The sequence below is a fragment of the Scyliorhinus torazame genome, chromosome 16 (assembly GCF_047496885.1).
Source record: "Scyliorhinus torazame isolate Kashiwa2021f chromosome 16, sScyTor2.1, whole genome shotgun sequence".
NCBI classification, from domain to species: Eukaryota; Metazoa; Chordata; class Chondrichthyes; order Carcharhiniformes; family Scyliorhinidae; genus Scyliorhinus; species Scyliorhinus torazame.
This window is the reverse complement of record NC_092722.1, coordinates 173,609,162-173,634,387: the sequence shown is the minus strand read 5'-3', so window position 1 is coordinate 173,634,387 and position 25,226 is coordinate 173,609,162. Positions and strand designations below refer to the sequence as shown.

Below are 25,226 nucleotides of genomic sequence, written 5' to 3'. Positions count from 1 at the left end.
ATGTTGTTATAAGGCAGAATGCTTGAAATACTCAGGATGCTCAGCCTCTGGAAGAACAAGACGGTACTGGTTTTGGGGTGGCAATGACAACTGAAGTATAAGCAGTGACGACGAGTGCTCCACTGAAACTGAGAGCAACTTCAGGAATCCGCACGTGTAGAATAACACAGAAATCCAAAAGTTGTTGTCAGTGATTTGGTGCTTTCTGGGCTGAGCTATTTAGGATTCCCCACAATGCAATCCTGGTCAATCAGTGAATTGATGAAATTTCCACTTTTAATCTCGCTGTAAAAACCTTCGAAAAAGTCAGTGCAATTGGTTTTTTAAATAATTTTTTTAAAGATTGTTTATAATATTTCAGCTTCAATCTTAATCCAAGCATAATCATTTATTTTTCTATTTTAAATAAACTAACACCGTAAGGATGTTAGCACCGAAAGTGCTTTTAACTTTCTTGTTTTCTGTCTGCAAGAATGCTTCAATATGATTGGCTTCTCACCCCACTTGTTACTTTCATTGCTGCTGGATGCCTGGAGATCCTTCTGACAGATTTAAACTGCCGTTAGATTTTAGATATAGTTTGTCGTGAGCAGCTTTCATCAAGCACCGCGGCTTTGTCGCCAACTTTGTAGGGGCTGTTTAGCACACTGGGCTAAATCGCTGGCTTTGAAAGCAGACCAAGGCAGGCCAGCAGCACGGTTCAATTCCCGTAACAGCATCCCCGAACAGGTGCCGGAATGTGGCGACTAGGGGCTTTTCACAGTAACTTCATTTGAAGCCTACTTGTGCCAATAAGCGATTTTCATTTCATTTCATTTCATTCAACTGCAAAATCCAGCCAGGGAAAGAGTCAGGCAGGCTGCCTGTCCTTCGGCCACTTAAGGGCCTCACTCATCTCCATTTTACATGCAGAAGGGGAAGGCAGAGGCAGGGTGCATAGCCCAGCAGTTTTCAGTAAGTGGATTGCTGTCAGGCAGGAAAGGGCTTACATCCTTTTGGGGAGAAGTGGGGGGGTCCATTGGAGGCACCAAGCCCCTAGGAATGAACTTTGCCCCGTTTAATACACCTACTGGCCTCTCAAACCTTCTCCCACTTCCCATTGCCCCTCTGCTGCCGCCCCCCCCACCCCGACCCACTCTCTGGGATCCACCAGCCAGTCCCCATAATCACACACTTACCTTTAAGTCCAGGCTTTATCAGACTTCTTCCTCTGGGACTGCATGGAGTCCGAGGAAAATTCACCCCAATGCGTACTGGTTGATAGAAGCAAAGGCTTGACATAATTTTAGACCCTTTTGGATGCTGTGATAGGGACTACAAATGTCTGGGGGGTGCATGATAAATAAGCTTCCTCATCGGAATTTACCAGGTAATATGGCAGACAGGTGGTCGGCAGGAAGGTGGGGAGAAGGTCATCCGCTTTATTTTATGAGCACCCTCACCTTCAAGTACATCGGCAAGAGAGGGAACATAAAATCCAGCACTTTATTTCTGAACAATAGTATTGTTTTAGTTAATATTAAAACTTGTCCACAAATGTTTCATTTGGTAAACAGTGTGGAAGTTACACTTGATAAGCAATTATTCTTTAGGTTATAACTGCAACATTTTTTTCTGAATTGCTCTGAACTTTCTTTTCATGCAGTGTCCTGCTTTTGAGGATCGTAGTGTTGAAATATTGTCCTAAGGGGTGCAGAATAACTGTGTGTTATTCTGCACTATTGCTCTCTGATGTAATTTCCTCAACACCACAGCTGCTCTGGAGTCAATTCCCAACAGTGCCAATTATTCCATTCACACAACTACAGTTTAGCCAATCATATCTGAAATATTAGAACAGATATATACATTTTGCAATAGATAATGTATGATAATACATATTTTGAATTTTAATAAAAACATTCAGCAGCTTGAAGTATTACACTTACTGAAGCATCACTTGGTTTCTTTGTGACAGCAAAAGGCCCATTCTCAGCCTTTGCATCAAAAGGTTGCTCCATTCTCCACTGTATGTTAGAACAGGATTCCCTCCACTCAGCAGGGACCGCTTAAGTGGCTTCCTTCTCGGTTATGAAATCTTTGTCATTTCAGTTACATTTGGAGGATGTTTTGAATAAATTACTAGAACCTCGCCAAGAAACAGCTGAAAGTACAAGTCATTACTTGCCTGTAAACAAGTTCCTATTCTTTGTGAAGACTCCTGTGGACTAAATTACATTTCACACAGTAAGGTGTGAGCTGCAGAACAGAATTAAGAAAACCAACAAAACAGCAGCTGTGTAGATATGCAACATATGTCGTGTTTGTATTTTAAGGCTTCTAGACAAGTACAATGCTTTATAACACATTTCAATATCATTTTTAAACAAGCATTTCAATACTTTTGTATGTAATTTTACTTTCTCACTGCTGGGCTGATTTTTTTTTTTTTGCAACCTGTCAACTACTTTCTGCTACATTGCTGTGGTACAAGAGTGGCCAAGTGGCATCATTACTTGGATTTGGCCAATACAATGAGGGAGGCAAAGTCAGAAGGTGAGACACATCGGTGTGGTATGACTGGCTCAGGAGATGCACTGCAGAAGTGATGGAACAGGTCATCTATTCAACTTCTCGGTGGGTTTGGAGGAAGAAAAGACTGCAATTTAGACAGCAGTTATTTTTGGTCCACGGACCCATAATCGAGATGTGCCTTTAAGCAGAAGACTCAGTTGAAACAGCCTTCTTGCCAGGACACTGTGCTTCTAGATTTTGTTTTTGGAAAGCAGGGGCCAGACTCCTCGGCACCGGGTGAATCTCAGGAACCGGTTTTGGAGGAAGTCGGTTTGATTAGTTAACTGATAACTGGTGCGTTGGCCAGGGACAGTGCTCTGCCTGACGACAGTCAGTGATTAGTTTCTGCGTGATACTTTCTGAGAGAACTGGGCAGAAGTGTTTAGACCTTGGAAGGAGAAGAAATACCATCTCTCACTTGTTTACTGAAGAAAGAACTGCTTTATTGTTCTGAAATCAGAGTGCCCGATACATCCTTTACTGTGAACGTGGCATTTTGCTGAGTCTGCAGAGAATATAGACAACCTTGCCACAGAAAACTATCTCAAGCCGAGAAGGAAGAAGTATCAAAACAAAAACTGAACCGGAAATTATCCCAGTGCATCAAAGTTCTTTATCCTTGTATTTTATTAATATTTTCTTTATCTTACCACCACCCTTTCCCCTCTGTGTTGTTTGTCTATGTGTATATAGAGAGTGGGGTAGTGGGAAGGGTGATTGAGAAAGAGGTATGAGATAGTCAGTTACATTTTCTGTAAACCATAACCATTAACCATAGTCTGTTTAATTATAATACTGTGCATAATAAAAGGTCACTTGTGTTAAACCTGATGACTCTAGTTTATTGGGCTCAGCCAAGGACCCCGCATATTTTAAATAAAATCTAATTTTACCTCGGTTGTGACTCTGGGCCAAGTGAGGCTAGAATTGACCGTGCACTAGCCCAGGGTGTCGTGACACTTGAGAATGTAGAACAAGACAAGGTGCTGGAAGAGAGAGGGAAGAAGAGCTCTCGACAGAAAGCCATATTTGTTCAGGGAATAATTCTCCTGCATCAAACTCAACGGACAACAGTTTTTGAGATGTCTGCACTGCACTAAATAAAGAGAGGTTTATTAAAGATTCAAGGAACTAATGTGACATGAGGTGCAAGCAATATGTAATATGTTTGTTTCCCAAGATAGCTGGTTGCATCTTAACCTCATAGAATCGCAGAATTGATACAGTGCAGGAGGTCGTCATTTGGGCCACCGTATCTGACCGGCTCTCCAAATGAGCAATCCTCTTCATGCCATTCTCCTGCCTTCTCCCCTCCACATTCTTTCTTTCCAGATAACAGTCTAATTCCCATTTGATGCTTCCACTGAATCTGCCTCCACCGCGCCCTCAGACACTACATTCCAAACCCTAACCACTCGCTGCGTGAAACAAAATTCTCACATATCTCTTTTGCTTCTTTTGGCAATGACTGTAAATGTGTGCCCCTGTTTCTTGATTCTGTCCTGTCGCATTACTAGTTCGCACAACGATTTGTTGGTTGTCTCAGTTTACTTTGCTTTAACAATTTCTTCATTTTAAAATTCAGGTTCTTTGAAGATTCACAAAGTTTATAATAGCAGGATCTTAGTTAAATCTACCAATCTGGTATTAACTGCTGGTACATGCCCAGAGCATTTAGACAATTCCATAGGCAACTCGAAGTTGTCAAATAAATAGGTCAATTTTCTTAAATGACAAATATGGCGTTCTCAAATATCACAGAGATTGAGAGCTGCAGAGGAAAACAGTGCTTCTCTGCCGAGTGATCCATTTGCCCCTTTCAACCTCATTCCTGGGTGAATTCTTCAACCTAGGAGCAATGGACACAACACAATTTGGAAGGGCGAAGAAAGGGGCCATCTGGGATGGGCTAGGTACAGAGTGGAATTAAAGGGGCAGGGTTTAATTGGGAAGATGACAGGCGGTAGAGGGAATTGGAGGCGCAAGCCTCTGGTAAGGTTGGTAACGTGGAACATCCGGGGACTGAATGGGCCGGTTAAAAGCTCGCGGGTGTTCGCGCACCTCAGGAGCTTGAAAGCGGGGGTTGTCTTTTTGCAGGAGACACACCTCCATGTGAAGGACCAGGTTAGGTTAAGGAAGGGGTGGGTCGGGCAGGTTTTTCACTCGGGGTTTGATTTGAAATCGAGAGGTGTGGCGATTTTAATGAGCAAAAAAATGGGATTCGTGAGTGCGAAGGAGGTGAGGGATTCAGGTGGGAGATATGTGATTGTGTGTGCGGTATTGGAAGGGGCACCGGTAGTGTTGGTAAATGTGTATGCCCCAAATTGGGATGATGTGGGTTTTATGAGGGGGTTGCTGGCAGTTGGAGATTTTTGTGATAAGGTGTGGTTGGCGATTAGGGATTATGTGGAATTCAATCAGAATGGGGAGGTGTCGGCGGGCTTTTTTTGGGAAGCACTGAAGGCAGTGGTCCGGGGAGAAATTATCTCATTTACGGTTCGTGCGAATAAGGAAAGGAGGGCGGAACATGACCGTCTCGTGAGCGAGATAGTGGAGGTGGACAGGGAATATTTGAGGGTGCCCACCGTGGAGGGATTGGCGAGGAGGAAAAAGTTGCAAGGACAATTTGACAGGCTGACAACAGGGAGGGCGGTAGGGCAGCTGCGTAGGGCAAGAGGGGTGCAATAGGAGTATGGGGAGAAGGCGAGCCACATGCTGGTGCACCAGCTGCGGAGGCAGGCTGCGTTCAGGGAAATATTGAAGATCCGGACTGGGGCTGGGGATGTGGTGTCGGAGCCAGGGAAGATAAATGAGGCATTTAGAGGGTATTACCAGGGACTTTATGGGGCAGAACTAGGAGGTGAGGAGGGGGACATGGGGTGGTTTCTGGACGAGCTGGAATTTCCCCAGGTGGAGGAAGCAAAGAGGCAGGTGTTGGAGGAGCCCCTGGGGCTGAGGAAGATGCTGAATCGTATCAGGGGTACGAAGTCGGAGAAGGCCCCTGGGCATGATGGGTACCCGGCAGAAGTTTATAAGGAATTTGCGGCGGACCTGGTGCCACATCTGTTGGGGACGTTTAATGAAGCACTGGAGAAGGGGGAGTTGCCGGAGACGATGATGCAGGCAGTAATCACACTAATCCCAAAAAAAGTGAAGGATCCGGTGGAATGTGGGTCGTATAGACCCATATCACTATTGAACACGGATGTGAAAGTATTGGCTAAGTTGTTGGCGGGGACGATGGAGGATTGTGTCCCGGGGGTGGTTGCAGAAGATCAAACAGGCTTCGTGAAGGGCAGGCAGCTCGCGAGTAATATAAGACGGCTGTTGAATGTGGTGATGAATCCGTTGAGAGCTCTGGTACCGGAGGTGGTGGTGTCCATGGATGTGGAGAAAGCACTTGATCGGGTGGAGTGGCGGTACTTGTGCGAAGTTTTGGGAAGGTTTGGGTTTGGGCCGAGATTTGTGGCATTGGTGCGGTTGCTGTATGTGGCGCCAAGAGCGAGAGTGAGGATGAATGATATGAGCTGGCAAAGCTTTGACTTACATAGCGGTACGAGGCAGGGGTACCCGCTGTCGCCGCTGCTCTTTGCACTGGTCATAGAGACATTGGCGATGGCTCTCAGGGGGTCGGCAGAGTGGCAGGGGATAATGAGGGGACAGAGGGAGCATCGGCTGTCGCTCTAAGCCGATGGCCTCTTGCTGTATGTTTCGGATCCGTTGGCATGGGAAGGATTATGGGCCTGTTGGGGAGGTTTGGAGTGTTCTCGGGATACAAGCTGAATGTAGGGAAAAGTGAGGTATTCCCGGTGAATGAGCTGGCACAGCGGGCTAATTTAGGGGGGATGCCATTTACGGTAGCGAGGGATAGGTTTAGGTACTTGGGGATTCAGGTAGCGAGGGAATGGATGGGTTTCCATAAGTGGAACTTAACGAAGCTGGTGGAGGATCTTAAGAGGTGGGGTACACTGCACTTAACATGGGCGGGGGGGGGGTCCAAGTGGTGAAAATGAATATTCTGCCGAGGTTCTTGTTTACCTTTCAGGCTCTCCCGATCTTTATACCAAAGGCCATTTTTTAAGAAAGTGGACACAATCATTTCTGACTTTGTATGAGTGGGGAAGGTGCCAAGGGTGGGGAGGACCCTGCTACAGAGGCAGAGGCAGCAGGGGGGGTTGGCGTTGTCAAACTTGCTTCATTATTATTGGGCAGCGAATGTGGACAAGGTGTGGCGGTGGTGGGAAGGAGAAGGGGTAGAGTGGGTTAGGATGGAGGAGGAATCTTCTAAGGGGTCTAGTTTGAGGGCTATGGTGAAGGCAGCATTGCCAATGGCTCCGAGTAGGTATTCAGGGAGCCCAGTGGTGCAGTCCACGGTGAAGATATGGAATCAGCTGAGGAGGCATTTTAGGGTGGAAGGGATTTTGGTGCTAACGCCGCTGTGCAAGAATCATGGGTTTGAGCCGGGCAGATGGATGGTGTATACAGGAGGTGGAGGGAAGTGGGGCTGGTCAAGGTGAGGGATTTGTATTTGGAGGAAGGGTTCGGCAGTCTGGAGGAGCTAAGGGAGAGGGGTAGAGCTGCCGATGGGTAGTGAGTTCAGGTATCTACAGGTTAGGTTCTTTGCACGAAAGGTCTGGAAGGGGTTCCCTAGATTGCCGGGATACACCCTGCTGGAGCGACAGCTGCTTCCGGATGTAGAAGGGGAGGGAAGAATTGGGGATATATATAAGTGGCTGGGGGAGCAGGGAGGCGAGCGGGTGGTGAAGATCACGGAGAAATGGGAAGCGGAGTTGGGAATGGAGATCAATTGGGGAGTATGGAGTGAGGCACTCCGAAGGGTAAACGGGACCTCCTCTTGTGCAAGGATGATGCAGTTTAAGGTGGTGCACAGGGTGCATATGACTCGGGGGAGAATGAGTGGGTTCTTTCATGGGGTATCAGATGAGTGTGAGAGGTGTGGGCGGGGGCCAGCGAATCATGCGCACATGTTTTGGGGTTGTGAAAAATTGGGAAGATTCTGGGCGGGAGTGTGTTCGCGGTCATAGCCAGGATCGTGGAGGAGGGAGTGGACCCGGACTCTTTGGTGCGATATTTGGGGTTTCAGAGAAGCCGGAGCTCATGGAGAGGAGGAAGGCCGATGTCTTGGCCTTCGACTCACTGATTGCACGGCGACGAATTTTGCTGGATTGGCGGTCGGCATCGCCACTGTGGGTAGCAGCATGGTTGGGTGACCTGTAGGACTTCCTGCGGTTGATTGTTGGGAAGAATGTTTCTCGGAGTGTTTACTTGCTGTAACCTATTTTGATACAAGTTTGAATAAAATGCGTTTTTTTTTAAAACTGTTTTCAAGACAAAGAGAGATAGCTTCTTGAAGAATAAAGGAATCAAGGGTTAAGGTGTTCGGGCGGGAAAATGGAGCTGAGTCCACAAATGATCAGCCATGATCTCATTGAATGGCGGAGCAGGCTCGAAGGGCCAGAAGGCCTACTCCTGCTCCTACTTCTCATGTTCTTATGTTCTTTTACCCCCTCAAACACTGACTCATCCCTGCCCTTGTTAAGTGTGCACAGTGCACCACCTTCAGTTGTATGAGCCCGAGCATCGCACAGGACGAGGTGGCATTTACCCTCTGTAAGGCCTCACACTGTACCCCCCTTCTCCACTTCACCCCCTAGCTCCTCCTCCCTTTTCACCTTGATCCCCTCCAGCGAGGCCCTGTCCTCCGCCAGCAGCCTCCCATAGATACCTGAAGTATTACCCTCCTCCAATCCGGCCAGCGACAGTACCCTCTCCACCAATGATCTGGGCGGCGCAACCGGAAAACCCGAATAAACCTTCCTCGCATCATTCAGGTCTTGCAAGTACCTGACCGCCTCCGACTGCGCAAGCCCGAACCTCTCCACTAACTCCCCGAAACTCGCAAACCGCCCCTCCAGGAACAAATCCCCCATTATTGCTACCCCTTATCCCCCCCATACTTTTTCCAGTTCTGACAAAATATTATTGACTTGTAATATTAACGCTGTTTCTCTCTCCACAGATGCTACCTGACCTATTAAGTAGTTCCAGCATTTTCTGTTTTCATTTACAGCTGTTGCAGTATTTTGCATTTGCTTGGGCTAATGATATTTCCAGTTGATCACTGGCGGAGGAAAAGATAGCCTTGTACTGCTGATATATATATATCCAATCTAAATTATTTCAACAACGCTTAGGAGCATCAAACAGAATCACTGCCAACTTTATTTTACATACCACAGATTTTGAGTTCAGCTTCAGTGAACTTGGCTTTCAAGTGGAATCTGAAATTCAAAATAAGCCAAGTGCATATTTCTATCCGTTTTGTTTTGAAAAGTGTATTAATCTGCTTTGATAATTTGAGTCTACGTGTCTGAGCAAATATATGTCATGTATATTAATTTGCACATCAATTGTATCTCGTCACTCTACCTGGTGCAGAGACTTCTCCTGTTCATTGAGCTGCTGTACCAAGCTTCCTTTGTGTTGATTTACGAGGGCTAATTCTATTACAATTTGTGCCATTGACTGCTGAAAGATCCTCTGTTTTCCTGCGAACTGAAAACAAATCCATATACAGAGTTCCAGTAATGCTGTTTGAAATATTACAGATATTATCCTCTAATGTTTCTGCTCAATTTACAATTACAGATGGTCTCGCAGATTAAGATTGAATGCAGAGATTTCTAATGAACCGTTACTTTTCATTAGATTAAAACAAATGTACACTCATTATGCTGCACTCCCTTAAATTAACACATCTGTCCTAAATTTGCAGCATTTCAGTGATGACATTATTTAACATTCACGATGCAGAGTTCTTATTTACAGATCGAATATAAATTCATTATCATAACAATATTTATATTGGCTCAATTAATCAGTATGTGTGGTACTTGAGTCCAGTTTTAGGATTATTGTCTCAAATTAGTTACACTCAAACCCACAAATTCAGGTTTCAGAAACTTCTAACTATGCTCTAGAGATTCTTGTTAACAAGGTACAGATTTGTATAGGGAGAAAACAGCACACTGAAACATTGCTGAAAGTGGGGGGGAATTAAATAAAACCAATTCCATTCCTCTTCTTCTTGAATGGCACTATACCAGGGTAAGAACTTGAACAAATTGGTGCTGTCAGATATCAGCATAATAGTGGAGAGTGAGACAACACATGCTTCTGCAGTGTCTCCCTCAAGGTTAAACATGAAAATATCAAACTGCTTACTTCTTTATTTATAGTTTGTATTTCAAGTTCCTCAACACAATAAGCAGGGTCATCTCTGTTATTCTGGAACTTCTTGGAAGCCAGCCAAGTCTTGTGATTTTCCAAGTATAAATCAAAATCTGCGAAAAGCACCAATTAAAAATGAATAGAAATAATCTGATTTCCACTGATTTGATGAAGTGTCCCAGGACAGATTGGAACAAAAGTAATGTGTTTGGTGATATGTAAAGAAAAGACTGTTTGCTTCTGCAAAAAGGATATATCTGTAGCAGAACAAGGAAGGAAGCATTTATTTATTACTTTTAAAATATTTTATTCAAGGCATTTTCATATAGACAAACAAAAACAGAAGACAAAATCATAAAACATTATAAACAGCCGACATCCGCTCTCCTTCAGCTCCCCTAATCCCGCCCCTTTCTCCCATCCTGCCTTCCCCATTAAGCACCCTCCTCACGTTCAGCGACAACTGCCTCCCCTTCACAAACCCCATTTGGTCATCGCTTATCAGCCCTGGGACACGGTCCTCGATTTGCAAGGCCAACACCTTAGCCAATAGCTTGGTGTCTACATTCAGCAACAACATCAGGCGGTACGACCCACACTGCTCCAGATCCTTGTCCTTTTTTAAAATCAGGGAGATGGAAGCCTCCTACAGTGTAGGGGGAAGATCTCCCCTTTCCCTTGCCTAATTATATGCCCTCACCAGCAGTGGCCCCAGGTCCTCCTCAAACCTTTTATAAAACTCAATTCTAGACCCCAATCTCTGAACCAGCTCCTCCTGTACTTTGGGAAACTCCAGTCATTTCAAAAACTGCAGCATCGCCCCCCCCCCCCCCCCCCCCCCCCCCCCGCCTCCGGACCAGGGGCTCCGACTCGTATAGCCTTCTGTAGAACGCCTCAAACCTCAAACACACCATGCACCCTCTCCGGGTCCACCTTATCATCCTTTACTCTGCCAATCTCCCTCGCTGCCTCTTGCTTCCTCAACTGGTGGGCCAGCATCCTGCTCGCCTTCTGTCTACACTGCCCACCTGGTCCTCCGTAGCTGCCCCACTGACTTCACCGTAGATACTAAGCCAAACTCTATCTGGAACCTCTGCCTCTCCTTCAACAGCCCTGCCTCCGGGACCTTGAATACCTCCTGTCCACTCTTAAATCACGTCTACCAGCCTTGTCATCTCCGCCCGCTCTGCTTTCTCCCTGTGCACCTGAATTGAGATAAACTCTCACCTAACCACTGCCTTGAATGCCTCCAACAGCGTGGTGGCTGTGACCTCCCCTACGTCGTTGAGCTCCACATACCCTCGAATGGCAGTCTTCACCTGCTCGCATACCACATCCTCCTCCACCAACAACCCCACATCCAGCCTCCACTGCTGGCGCTGGGCCCCCCCTTGGTCCACTCGCAAATCTACCCAATGCGGCGCGTGGTCAGAGACCACGATAACAGAATACTCCGAGTCAAAACCCCAGCCAACAACACTTTGGCTATCATGAAAATGTCGATCCGGGAGTACACCTGGTGCATGTGGGAGAAGTATGAAAATTCCTTCGGCCTCGGCCACCCAAACCTCCACGGGTCCACCGCCCCCCGGCATGTTTTTCATAAACCCCTTCAGCTCCTTCACCACTGCCGACACCTTCACCGGCCTCAGGCTCGAAGGGTCCAAGCTCGGTTCTATAACCGTATTAAAATCTGCCCCCATAATCAATCGGTGCGAGCCCAAGTCTGGAATCTTCCCTAACACCGCCTCATAAAATCTACACCATCCCAATTTAACCACCACACCCAGATCCGTGCCGCACAACACGTTGGTTAAATCATGCTCTTAATCTTGGGGAATGCCAAGAGCAAAAAAACTAATTTTGTTATAATTCGAGAAAAGAGATGAGAAACTTCTTCAAGGAGTCAAATTAATAATCAGAAGTTGTCTACCCACTAACAAGGATTAAGCTGGATATTTTGCTGCTTCCCTACTGTAGTTCCAGCCGAAGTGTGCTAAAAGATGCTGTGTGTTGGTGGCAAGACTCCAATAACTGGGTGTTGATGCTCTTGAAGTTTGAAGGTGGCCTAATATTACAATGCCGGATGGTATACATAGTGAGGTGAAGCATATGAACCTCTACAAGCATGCATATATGCCCCAAAGACGAGTCCAGGCCAGGTAATGGTCTGGGACCCGAAGGAACTAAAATAAATGCCATTTCTAAATTCAGCCAGATCTACCCTGTTGTCAAGGGGCTGAGTGGTTGGTGTTGAGCTTGATTTTGTTCGAGGTGCATTCATCCATGCACGTGGAGTGTATTCCACCATATTCTTGGCTTGTTTGTTGTTGATGGCGGACAGTGTTTGGGCAGTAAGATGGTAAGTACTTGCCACAGAATTCCCAGCCTCTGTTGTTCGAGGAGGGGTGTGAGAGCATGGTTCTGAGAAAGCCACTACTGCCACTTGCTTACACCACCACTTCTGGCTGAAATGGGCAGTAGGGTACTGGGGATGCACACAAACTAGACCTTCCAATCACCTGGCTCGAATGAATGAGATATCTTCCCATTCACCATGTAAACTCTGGTAGGGTCAGTGTTGAAGGAGGACCATTGAATTTGGGGTTAACTGCAAATTACCCCTGAATTGCAAATTCAGGACAATGTAGGCTGAGCTAACAGACCCGTATTGGGTGCCATTCTTTCAATCTTCAGAAGGAAAAGATAATTTTAAATATGTTAAGGATGCAGCTACACAAGAGCAGGACAGAGGCCGGGAATTCTGCGAAAAGTAAAGTACCGTCTGACTCCTCAAAGCCCGTCAACCCACTACAAGTCAGAAGTGTGATGGAATATTCTCTATTTGCCTGAATGAGTGCAGCTCCAGTTGCAATCAAGAGCTCAACACCATCCAGTAAAAAGCAGCCCGCTGATTTAACATCCCATCCACCATTATAGACATTCACTCCCTCCACCACGGGAATACAGTAGCATGCAGTCAGTACCAGCCACAAGATGCGCTGCAGCAAATTGCCAAGGCTCCTTCAACAAACCTTACGGCCTGTAAGAACAAGGGCAGAAAATGGATGGAAATATCACCACCTTTACATTCCCCTCCAAGACACATACTATAGTGCCAACCATTCACTGTCACTGGGTCACGATCCTGGATATCCCTCTCTGGCAGCACTACAAATATACCTACACCCACGTGGGCTTAAAGATGGTGACTCACCATCAATTTTTCGAGGACAATGAGGAATGGGCATTAAATACTTGCCTCACCAATGATGCTCACATTCAAACGACAAATACAAAGGATGCTGGTGATCTGTTTTACAAGGAATTTTTACAGTGAGAAAATAAATCAAAATACAGGCTGACTGACCTTCGAAGCCACTGGTCTGAACTTGCAAAAGCTGATGCTCTAGCTGTTTGGTAGCCTCAATGCACGAACGTAAATGAGTCTGGAAGTCAAAATGCAGACATGAAGCTTACCAAATAAGTTAGAAAAAAACTTTGGAATAAGAAGATACCGAGACAATGTTCCGGACTTTTCTGTAATAATAATGGTGAAAGTGTCAAGTGTTCACTTATCATTTACTTCTTTGAAACTAACAACAGCATCTAGCGTCAATTGAACACAAAACCCAAAAGTGACAAGCTGTCGTGAGTGATTATACACCATGGGGTGTCAAGGTACTCCCCAACTAGAATCAATTATAAATCACAAAATTGACTGGAACTTATCTCTTTACACTATTAGTATCGCTACAAAAATCCGAGAAAACATTACACCTTGCTGAATGAAATGCCGCTTGGTTTTCAACAATGTTGTTCATTGCTGGACAACATCTCTGACCCTGAAAACTGCATTGAGTTCAGATTTTAAAACACAAATTGGTTAAATACATTTCCCATCTGAATGTCCCAATCTTTATTCCACTCTCTGTAAAATTGTGTAATACAAAGTGAAGGATACTTCCTGGGTTTACTGTGTATGAGAATATTTCAGTGTGATTGGCTACTTACCCAGTTTGATGACATCACTGTTTCAGGATCCCGGGACATCCCCTTGGCTTGATGCCAAATTCAAACTAACATTGGGACATGTGAAATGAATGCCACAGAAATCACCAGATCTCCTGGGCAGTTTTCTATGAGATCAGGAGAGAGTGCCATTGCTTCATCATTGACTGCAAAATACAGGGTGTTCTACCAGCTCTTCAGCAAGAGTGATGAATCAGAGGGAATTTTTGAATATGAAGAGGGGGTCGTGGAGCAGTGTCACAGGGGTCGCTGAGCAGTGTCACAGGGGGTCGCTGAACAGTGTCAGAGGGGGTCACGGAGCTGTGTCAGAGGGGGTCGAGGAGCAGTGTGAGAGGGGGTCGTGGAGCAGTGTCAGAGGGGGTCGTGGAGCAGTGTAGAGGGGGTCGTGGAGCAGTGTCAGAGGGGGTCGCTGAGCAGTGTCACAGGGGGTCGCTGAGCAGTGTCAGGGGGGGTCGTGGAGCAGTGTCAGAGGGGGTCGCGGAGCAGTGTCAGAGGGGTTCGTGGAGCAGTGTCAGAGGGGGTCATTGAGCAGTGCAGAGGGGGTCGCTGAGCAGTGTCAGGGGGGTCGTGGAGCAGTGTCAGAGGGGGTCGCGGAGCAGTGTCAGAGGGGTTCGTGGAGCAGTGTCAGAGGGGGTCATTGAGCAGTGCAGAGGGGGTCGTGGAGCAGTGTCAGAGGGGGTCGTGGAGCAGTGTGAGAGGAGGTCGTGGAGCAGTGTCAGAGGGGGTCGTGGAGCAGTGTAGAGGGGGTCGTGGAGCAGTGTCACAGGGGTCGCTGAGCAGTGTCAGAGGGGGTCGCTGAACAGTGTCAGAGGGGGTCACGGAGCTGTGTCAGAGGGGGTCGTGGAGCAGTGTCAGAGGGGGTCGAGGAGCAGTGTGAGAGGGGTCGTGGAGCAGTGTCAGAGGGGGTCGTGGAGCAGTGTAGAGGGGGTCGTGGAGCAGTGTCAGAGGGGGTCGCTGAGCAGTGTTCACAGGGGGTCGCTGAGCAGTGTCAGGGGGGGTCGTGGAGCAGTGTCAGAGGGGGTCGCGGAGCAGTGTCAGAGGGGGTCGTGGAGCAGTGCCAGAGGGGGTCATTGAGCAGTGCAGAGGGGGTCGTGGAGTAGTGTCAGAGGGGGTCGTGGAGCAGTGTCAGAGGGGGACGTGGAGCAGTGTCAGAGGGGGTCGTGGAGCAGTGTCAGAGGGGGTCGTGGAGCAGTGTCAGAGGGGGTCGTGGAGCAGTGTCAGAGGGGGTTGTGGAGCAGTGTCAGAGGGGGTTGTGGAGCAGTGTCAGAGGGGGTTGTGGAGCAGTGGCAGAGGGGGTCACTGAGCAGTGTCAGAGGGGGTCACTGAGCAGTGTGGGAGGGGATCACTGAGCAGTGTCACAGGGGGTTGTGGAGCAGTATAAAGGGGGTCATGGAGCAGTGTTAAGGGGGTCGTGGAGCAGGTTCAGAGGGGGCTCTGAAGCAGTGTCAGAGGGGGTCACTGAGCAGTGTCAGAGGGGGTCGTGGAGCAGTGTCAGAGGGGGTCGTGGAGCAGTGTCAGAGGTGGTTGTGGAGCAGTGTCAGAGGGGGTCACTGAGCAGTGTGGGAGGGGGGTCACTGAGCAGTGTCACAGGGGGTTGTGGAGCAGTGTAAAGGGGGTCGTGGAGCAGTGTTAAGTGGGTCGTGGAGCAGGTTCACAGGGGGTTCTGAAGCAGTGTCAGAGGGGGCCGCTGAACAGTGTCAGAGTGGGTCGTGGAGCATTGTCAGAGGGGGTCACTGAGCAGAGTCGAGGGTTTCGCTGAGCAGTGTCAGAGGCGGTTGTGGAGCAGTGTCAGAGGGGTCACTGAGCAGTGTAAAGGGGTCATGGAGCAGTGTCAGAGGGGGTCACTGAGCAGTGTCAGAGGGAGTCACTGAGCAGAGCAGAAGGAATCGCTGAGCAGTGTCAGAGGGTTTCGCTGAGCATTGTCAGAGGGTTTCGCTGAGCATTGTCAGAGGGTTTCGCTGAGCAGTGTCAGAGGGGGTCGTGGAGCAGTGTCAGAATGGGTCGTGGAGCAGTGTCATGGGGGGTCGCGGAGCAGTGTCAGAGGGGCCGCGGAGCAGTGTCAGAGGGGGTCGTGGAGCAGTGTCAGAGGGGGTCGCTGAGCAGAGTAGAGGGGGTCGTGGAGCAGTATCAGAGGGGGTCACTGAGCAGTGTAAAGGGGTCGTGGAGCAGTATAGGAGGGGGTCGCCGAACAGAGTAGAGGGGGTCGTGGAGCAGTGTCAGAGGGGGTCGCTGAGCAGTGTCAGAGGGGGTCATGGAGTAGTATAGGAGGGGGTCGCTGAGCAGTGTCAGAGGGGGTTGTGCAGCAGTGTCAGAGGGGGTTGTGGAGCAGTGTCAGAGGGGGTTGTGCAGCAGTGTCAGAGGGGGACGTGGAGCAGTGTCAGAGGGGGTCGTGGAGCAGTGCCAGAGGGGGTCGCTGAGCAGTGTCAGAGGGGGACGCTGAGCAGAGTAGAGGGAGTCGCTGAGCAGTGTAGAGGGGGTTGTACAGCAGTGTCAGAGGGGGTCACTGAGCAGTGTCAGAGGGGGTCGCTGAGCAGTGTCAGAGGGGGTTGTGGAGCAGTGTCAGAGGGGGTCGCTGAGCAGTGTCAGAGGGGGTCACGGAGCAGTGTCAGAGGGGGTTGGGAAGCAGTATCAGAGGGGTTCGCTGAGCAGTGTCACAGGGGGTTGTGGAGCAGTGTAAAGGGGGTCGTGGAGCAGGGTCAGAGGGGGTTCTGAAGCAGTGTCAGAGGGGGTCGCTGAATAGTGTCAGAGGGGGTCACGGAGCTGTGTCAGAGGGGGTTGAGGAGCAGTGTGAGAGGGGGTCGCGGAGCAGTGTCAGAGGGGATTGTGGGGCAGTGTCAGAGGGGGACGCTGAGCAGTGTCAGAGGGGGTCGTGGAGCAGTCAGAGGGGGTCGCTGAGCAGTGTCAGAGGGGGTCGTGGAGCAGTGTCAGAGGGGGTCGCTGAGCAGTGTCAGAGGGGGGTCGTGGAGCAGTGTCAGAGTGGGTTGTGGAGCAGTGTCAGAGGGGGTCGCGGAGCAGTGTCAGAGGGGGTCGCGGGGCAGTGTGGAGGGGCAGGTAGTATGGAGGATGTGAGGAGGCTTCAGAAAGATTTAGACAGTTTAGGAGAGTGGTCCAAGAAATGGCTGATGAAATTCAACGTGGGCAAGTGCGTGGTCTTGCACTTTGGAAAAAAGAATAGAGGCATGGACTATTTTCTAAACGGTGACAAAATTCATAATGCTGAAGAGCAAAGGGACTTGGGAGTCCTAGTCCAGGATTCTCTAAAGGTAAACTTGCAGGTTGAGTCCGTAATTAAGAAAGCAAATGCAATGTTGTCATTCATCTCAAGAGGCTTGGAATATAAAAGCAGGGATGTACTTCTGAAGCTTTATAAAGCATTAGTTAGGCCCCATTTAGAATACTGTGAGCAATTTTGGGCCCCACACCTCAGGAAGGACATACTGGCACTGGAGCGGGTCCAGCGGAGATTCACACGGATGATCCCAGGAATGGTAGGCCTAACATACGATGAACGTCTGAGGATCCTGGGATTATATTCATTGGAGTTCAGGAGGTTGAGGGGAGATCTAATAGAAACTTACAAGATAATGAATGGCCTAGATAGGGTGGATGTAGGGAAGTTGTTTCCATTAGCAGGGGAGACTAGGACCCGGGGCACAGCCTTAGAATAAAAGGGAGTCACTTTAGAACAGAGATGAGGAGAAATTTCTTCAGCCAGAGAGTGGTGGGTATGTGGAATTCATTGCCACAGAGGGCGGTGGAGGCCGGGACGTTGAGTGTCTTTAAGACAGAAGTTGATAAATTCTTGATTTCTCGAGGAATTAAGGGCCATGGAGAGAGAGCGGGTAAATGGAGTTGAAATCAGCCATGATTGAATGGTGGAGTGGACTCGATGGGCTGAATGGCCTTACTTCCGCTCCTATGTCTTATGGTCTTATGGTCTTATGGTCGTGGAGCAGTGCCAGAGGGGGTCGCTGAGGAGTGTCAGAGGAGGTCGTGCAGCAGTGCCAGAGGGGGTCGCTGAACAGTGTCAGAGGGGGTCATGGAGCAGTGTCAGAGGGGGTCCTGGAGCAGTGTCAGAGGAGTTGTGGAGCAGTGTCAGAGGGGGTCGCTGATCAGTGTCAGAGGGGGTCGTGGAACAGTGTCAGAGGGGGTCGTGGAGCAGTGTCAGAGGGGGTCGTTGAGCAGGGTCAGAGGAGGTCGTTGAGCAGTGTCAGAGGGGGTCGCGGAGCAGTGTCAGAGGGGGTTGTGGAGCAGTGTCAGAGGGGGTCGCTGAGCAGTGTCAGAGGGGGTCGTGGAACAGTGTCAGAGGGGGTCGTGGAACAGTGTCAGAAGGGGTCGTTGAGCAGTGTCAGTGGGGGTCGTTGAGCAGTGTCAGAGGGGGTCACTGAGCAGTGTCCCAGGGGGTCATGGAGCAGTGTCAGAGAGAGTTATGGAGCAGTGTAGAGGGGGTCGTGGAGCAGTGCCAGAGGGGGTTGTGGAGCAGTGTCAGAGGGGGTCGTGGAGCAGTGTCAGAGGGGGTCATGGAGCAGTGTCAGAGGGGTCGCGGAGCAGTGTCAGAGGGGGTCATGGAGCAGTCTCAGAGGGGGTCGTGGAGCAGTGTCAGAGGGGGTCGCTGAGCAGTGCCAGAGGGGGTCGTGGAGCAGTGTCAGAGGGGATTGTGGAGCAGTGTCAGAGGGGGTCACTGAGCTGTGTCAGAGGGGGTCGCTGAGCAGTGTCAGAGCGGGTCACTGAGCAGTGTAAAGGGGTCATGGAGCAGTGTCAAAGGGGGTTGTGGAGCAGTGTTGAGGGGGTCGTGGAGCAGTGTCAGAGGGGGTCGTGGAGCAGTGTCAGAGGGGATTGTGGAGCAGTGTCAGAGAGGGTCGCTGAGCAGTGTCAGAGGGGGTCATGGAGCAGTGTCAGAGGGGGTCGCGGAGCAGTGTCAGAGGGGGTCGTGGAGCAGTGTGAGAGGGGGTCGTGGAGCAGTGTCAGAGGGGGTCGCTGAGCAGTGTCAGAGGGGTCGTGGAGCAGTGCCAGAGGGGGTCGTGGAGCAGTGTCAGAGGGGATTGTGGAGCAGTGTCAGAGGGGGTCACTGAGCTGTGTCAGAGGGGGTCGCTGAGCAGTGTCAGAGCGGGTCACTGAGCAGTGTAAAGGGGTCATGGAGCAGTGTCAAAGGGGGTTGTGGAGCAGTGTTGAGGGGGTCGTGGAGCAGTGTCAGAGGGGGTCGTGGAGCAGTGTCAGAGGGGATTGTGGAGCAGTGTCAGAGAGGGTCGCTGAGCAGTGTCAGAGGGGGTCATGGAGCAGTGTCAGAGGGGGTCGCGGAGCAGTGTCAGAGGGGGTCGTGGAGCAGTGTGAGAGGGGGTCGTGGAGCAGTGTCAGAGGGGGTCGCTGAGCAGTGTCAGAGGGGGTCGTGGAGCAGTGTCAGAGGGGATTGTGGAGCTGTGTCAGAGGGGGTCGCTGAGCAGTGTCAGAGGGGGTCACTGAGCAGTGTAAAGGGGTCGTGGAGCAATGTCAAAGGGGGTTGTGGAGCAGTGTCAGAGAGGGTTGTATATCAGGCTATTCTATTCAACATGCTACCCCTCAGTACATCATAACTTGATCTGTTTTTTTGCTGTAATGCGGTTGCGTTGTTAAGAAGATTGTAATTGTGGAGAATATTTTGCATTATATAACTGATGAATAACAAAAGTAGAAATATTCTTCTAGTTTGTCTTTTGAGTCACTGATGACTGTGCTCATTATCTGGGGTGTTTGGTAGGGTTCTAGTAGGTTGCAAAAGTAGAAATTAACCCATTTTAAAAGGACAACACATGAGATTTAAAAAAACACTAGTCAGGAAGACAACAACTGACCAACAGATTAATAGTCACAGACACTATAAATGTTATAAATATATATTTGGCTTGATTAGTTTCTTCTTCTCTCTTAGTTTTAAACCTTCCTTGCCTGTAAGGATAGTTGATTTATAATTTGCTTTGTGTAAAGCCCATCAATAAAACGGTTAAGTGAAGTGGAAGAGCAGATGTACTTGAGGAGTCCACAAGACATTAAAAGCACTTAAAACTTACTTTATATATTCCCTTGTTTCTAAATTTTGGGAGTAGCTTTGGCCCTTATGTGGGCCTAAGTAGGGTGCTCTTTCCAAGGCCGGTGCAGACTTTTTAAAAATTTTTGTTAATTCTCCTCCATTTTCACATTTTCTCCCACATTTACATCCATCAACAATAAACAATAATCAGCAAGATATGTCAGTCCCATAATAACAACGATCCCATCTACCCACCAACCCCCAAACCTCAACCCGCATGTTTACATAAACAAATGACAAAAATAAATCAGGGATTACCCGTAGTCACCCTTAATCTTACACAGCTCCCATCCCCCACCCCTCCCCCACCCCTCCCCCCCCCCCACCCCCCCTCCCCCCCCCACCCCAGGCCTCCAGCTCCTCCCGTCCACTGCCTCTTGTAAAGCTCCTCCCCCTACCCTTGGTTCCTTCCCCCCCAACTTTCCACCCCGGCTAGACCACTCGGACCCTGTTCTGCCAGGCTCCGATGGCCGCAGCCCCTCCCTCCACCTCACTCCCGTTCACTGGCCGGCACACACCGGCCAGCGTGGAGGCCCCACCCGGGTCCCTTTCCCACTTGCCCGGCCCCAGGAAAGCCCAAAGATCCCTTTTAGCACACAAACCCGCCTATCCACCTACACCCCAAAGAACTCTCATTTTGAGTGAAAGTCCCGTCCCTTCCCTTGTCCAAATATATACCACCTTGGCTCCTTTAATCTCTACACCCGCGCGCAGTGATACAAAAAAGAAGAAAATACAGTCATGAGGTTACATCGGCACATGGCCATTCCTCAATTTGTCAGTTCTGCCACAGTCCTTCTGCTTTCGCAAACTCCTCCGCTGCTTCCGCCGTTCCAAAACAAAAGTCACCCTCAGCTTCGCTGGATATACAATGCCGCACCGCACCTTGCTAATCTACAGTGCCCTCTTCACCCGGTTGAAGGCAGCCCGCCTCCTTGCCAGCTCCACCGTAAAGTCCTGGTATACACGTATACCAGCTCCAGCCCACTGCACCACCCGCTTCTGCTTGGCCCAGCTCAGGACCTTCTCCTTCACCCTGTACCTACGGAAGCACAGAGTCACTGCCCTTGGCGGCTCACTCTCCTTTGGTACAGGCCTCCACGACCGATGAGCCCGATCCAGTTCATATCGGGAGGGGTCCTCCCCCTCCCCCAGTAGTTTTGCCAGCATCGCGGCAAAATACTCAGTCGGCTTCGGTCCTTCAACTCCTTCGGGCAGCCCCACAATCCTCAAGTTCTGTCGCCTGGATCTATTTTCCAGGTCTTCCATTTTTCCTCGCAGATCCTTGTTAGTATCCATCACCTTCCGCATCTCTTTCCCCATCGAGGCAAGTTGATCACCGTGCTGCAATAACGTCTCCTTCACTTCCTTCAGCGCCTCCCCTTAATCTCGCACCTCCGCCACTGCGCTCGCCACCTCCGTCCTCACCGGGGAAACCGCCTCCTCCACCAGCACACTCAAGACCTCCCTCAACTCCTTCCTCACCATCTCCATGCATTTCGCAATCTGCGCCAACTGCTTTTCAAATTCCGCAGCCATCACCTTGGTTATTTCTTCAGCCGTAAGCAGTGCGGCCTTCCCTGGTGCTCCAGCCTCCATTTTTCCTGGTGACCCCGCGGTGACCTTTCCACTCCCCGACGGACCTCCAGCTGGTTTTTTTTAAGCTGTTTTTTTGCTCACCCTTGACATTTTTCTTTGGGGTTTTTTTCCCTCCTGTGTCTTCTCAGTGCCTCCTCCATGCCTCTCCCTTCTTCTGCCGCCTCCGCGGACCCTGGGACCGGGCTTAAAGCCCCAAAATTGCCGTTCCCGAGCGGGGGCTCTCCATTGTGCGGCCGCCTCCCGCCCGCCGTCACCGGAAGTCCAGCCGGTGCAGACTTGATGGGCCGAATGGCCTCTTTCTGCACTGTACATTCTATTCTATGATTACCACCAGTGATAGTTGAAAGGGAATTCCTAGACATGGAAATCATCACTCTAAGCTAGAATATAGGGCGCAATTGAATGGCTTCATCAGGCCCGACTCGGTGACGCAACGAGGCTGTTAAATCTTGTGAGAGGCCTCTCGCTGGATTTGCAACGTTCCGAACGCCTCACGAGATTTAATGAGATCTCGCGAAACGTCGCGATCTGTATCTCGCCCTCACCAAATCTACATATTTAAGTGACCGGTTAGCCTCACTTAAATAGGTCGGTGCCGGATTCTCCCAAGGCCCGGGAACTAACGCCCGCACCTGGGAGACCTCGCCATGATGCCGTTTAGCTCTGGTCCACACAAACGTGGACCAGGTGCAACGGCACATGGGGGGTCTCCAAGGCCATCGGAGGCTCCCGGGTGGTCGGGCTCTCAGCAGGGTGGCACCCTGGCACTCCCTATGCCATCCAGGCACCTTGGCATTGCCAGCCTAGCACCTTGGCAGTGTCACTTGGGCATGCTGGCATTCTCAACCTGGCACTGCCAAGGAGCCTGGGTGGCACTGTCAGGCTGGCAGGGGCACTGCCAGGGTGGCAGGTTACCTGTGCCTGGGATCTGGTCCGGGGGTGCCAGGCCCTTATGAGGAGGGGCTCAAGTATCCGCTAACTGGTAAGTTGGGTGGTCCAGAGGTCACGGTGGGGGAGTGGGGGGGGGGGGGGGGGGGGGGGGGGGGGGGGGGGGGGGGTGAGAGATCAGGTGGACATTTAAAATGGCACCCCAAACTCTTCTGCACTGACGAGCTGAGCTGGTCAGTGCAGGAAATTAAGGTAAATGCGGCCTCAGTGGGGCGTTCCTCAATGATGCCAAAAAAAGTCCCATTTGATAGCGGGGTCGTTCCCGGTATTGCACGTGCCAGGAAACACCCCGCTAATCACGGCCAAAACGGGACTCCGTTTTCCCCGTTAAATCATGCCTTATAAATGCTGCAATTTAGTTTTTTTTTAAACTGGATTCAATTCCCATTAAAACAGAAACCCCAATATCCATAACATAACCCTCATTAAATTTTCAAAAATGTTAAACACTATCCACAAATACCAGTATCATAGGTCCTTGCCTATCTTCTCACAACAGCTTCACACTGCTGTTTCTATAGCAACCATACAACAAACCAATCACAACTTAAAACAGAGCATTAAGTAACCACAATTTAAAAATGACAGACATCCACAATACAGCAATTATGCAAAGCGATTTTGATGTAAACTTTGATCTATCATTGCCAGATATCTCTCCAGTAAAAAAAGTATGCTTTAACAAGTAAAGGGTTGAACCAAATATCTCAAAGTAGGAACTTCAAAAACCATATTAGAAAGCAGAGATAATAAATTACAAGAGATTTACCATAAACTGTGAATCGGAAAAGAACAGCAACAAGTTACCAGGCAGAACTAAAACAAATGTCAATGGAAGCCAAATACAGAATGGAATAACGGGTAACATTACATTCAGCAGCAACTAGTTAACTTAACAATAACCCTTTAGCAGAAAGGTATAAAACAATATCACGTTAAATAGTACATTACACTTACAGGTGAAACAGAAAAATAAGCAGCGGATTCTCAGGTCCTAGCCGCGTGTTTCTCGACAGCGCATCGTTCACTGGTGGCGGGGTTCTAGCCTCACGCCATTCGGTAATGGGGTTCCCATTGTAACCATTCCACACCGCCGGGTAACCCAGGAGCAGGGTTGTGCTGCCAGCAGGAAAAGAGAATCCTGACAACCGACTAACATCCATCAAATTTCAAACAATGCAAATAAGAATTCATCCCTGGTGTTTAAAAGCAATGGGATGGGCGGGGGGGGGGGGGGGCAATTACCAGGTCTGTGAAATTAGGGTGCACGCCTTCTCCTCATGATTTTTAAAACAAAATTCACAAAGAGTGGGCCTTTAGTTGGCAGTCGCTGAATAGGCCTTCTGAGTGGCTCCAGATAAAACCTAACCTGCTCCTTGCTGTCAATTTCTGTTTGGAGATCTAGGCCAGCCACAATGCAGACCTGAAAAATAACCTGACCCAATTTTGCTCTGGATGTTTTGACACCCAAGATGCCGACCTTCAAAATTAAGCCAGGTTACACTTGATTTATGCCCTTTTAACAGATGCAGCAAAGTCCAATTTATACCTCTTATATACATTTATGAACATCAGTTATGTAGCAAGTATGCTGCAGTGTGCAATAGCTGTGGGAAATCTCTGATGCCCATTCGCAAACAAGAGCATTTTCTGCCAAGGCTCCCTGGTTGCAATTATGAGACATCTATGTTCTTATTGGAATGGTTCAGTTGACTAATAGACCAAAATGCATGGTGAAACAATTTTGTTGTGGTAGGAATTTTGAACACACTGGTGGCATTGCATCAAAGGGACTACATGTTTACTTTATTTTGTGCAAACGTACTGCACAAATTCAATCAACATATTGTAACCACATAGCATTACCAGATAACAAAATGTACATTAATATCCTATGTATATAGTGTTGTCTCCGTAGGGCCTCTCTGTCTGCCTCCATAGATTAAGCACCATTTGCAGCAGTTTCTGGTGGCTCTTGGAAATGCTGTGCCATTTAATTCTGCTTGTGGGTGGAAATCTTTTGGCTGCCTACACAGCCCAACATTGCTTTAATAATGGGGATTTTCCTTTCAAATGATACACAGAAAGAAAAATCAGTACACCACAGGACTAAGCACTGCCAATTAGCTTCCAAAACAAATATAAAATCTTGCACGTGTTTAGTCATTTCAATGTCACAAATCTGTTTGGCAGTTTAAGTACGGTGAAGTGAGCCTTCGAAGCAGCCGATACCTTGCTTTGCAATAAGTGAGTGAGATTAATAAGATTAATAATGTATTCATCACAGAGAAATTTGTTCTAACAGAATTTTCATTTTTCCTTGTTAATTGTCATTGCTTTGCTTCCCTGCCAATCTCTACCGAGGCCTGGGGCCAAGTTTCAAGAGGAATCTCTGTGAACCACACTAAAGTCAACAGCAAGCTGTAACAAACAGCATGTTTCCACAGGTTATTACCGTCATATTTCATGCTAAGTCACTTTTAACATTTATACGGACTACATCTACACATTAAAAATAAACAATGAAAGCACAGTGATTGACCTTTTCAATAATGCACGAATGTTTGCAAAATTCATTTTAGAGGGTTTCCTTTCAACTGTTACTTACAAATAAATGCCAGAACAACATGGGACTGTAGTACAGCAGGTTAGTGTATAAATAATAAAGAACCTATAATGAGAAAACAAATTGGTGTTTGTGCCTCATTGACCAATGCTAATCACATGACTTTATCAAATGGTATTGGAGTTTTTGACCAATCTTATCTACTGATGCTAA

General features: G+C 48.8%; 1 protein-coding gene across 2 annotated transcripts in view; it reads right to left on the bottom strand.

The window, feature by feature from the left end:
• LOC140393235 (uncharacterized) overlaps positions 1–25,226 on the bottom strand; it is a 407,232-nt gene that overhangs the window by 284,142 nt on the left and 97,864 nt on the right. For both annotated transcript variants that reach the window (XM_072479489.1, XM_072479491.1), the window contains exons 9-11: positions 13,175–13,253; positions 9,799–9,917; positions 9,004–9,129 (exon numbers count right to left, since the gene is read on the bottom strand). In XM_072479489.1, the coding sequence (XP_072335590.1) occupies positions 9,004–9,129; positions 9,799–9,917; positions 13,175–13,253 (324 nt within the window). The remainder of the gene's footprint in view (positions 1–9,003; positions 9,130–9,798; positions 9,918–13,174; positions 13,254–25,226) is intronic.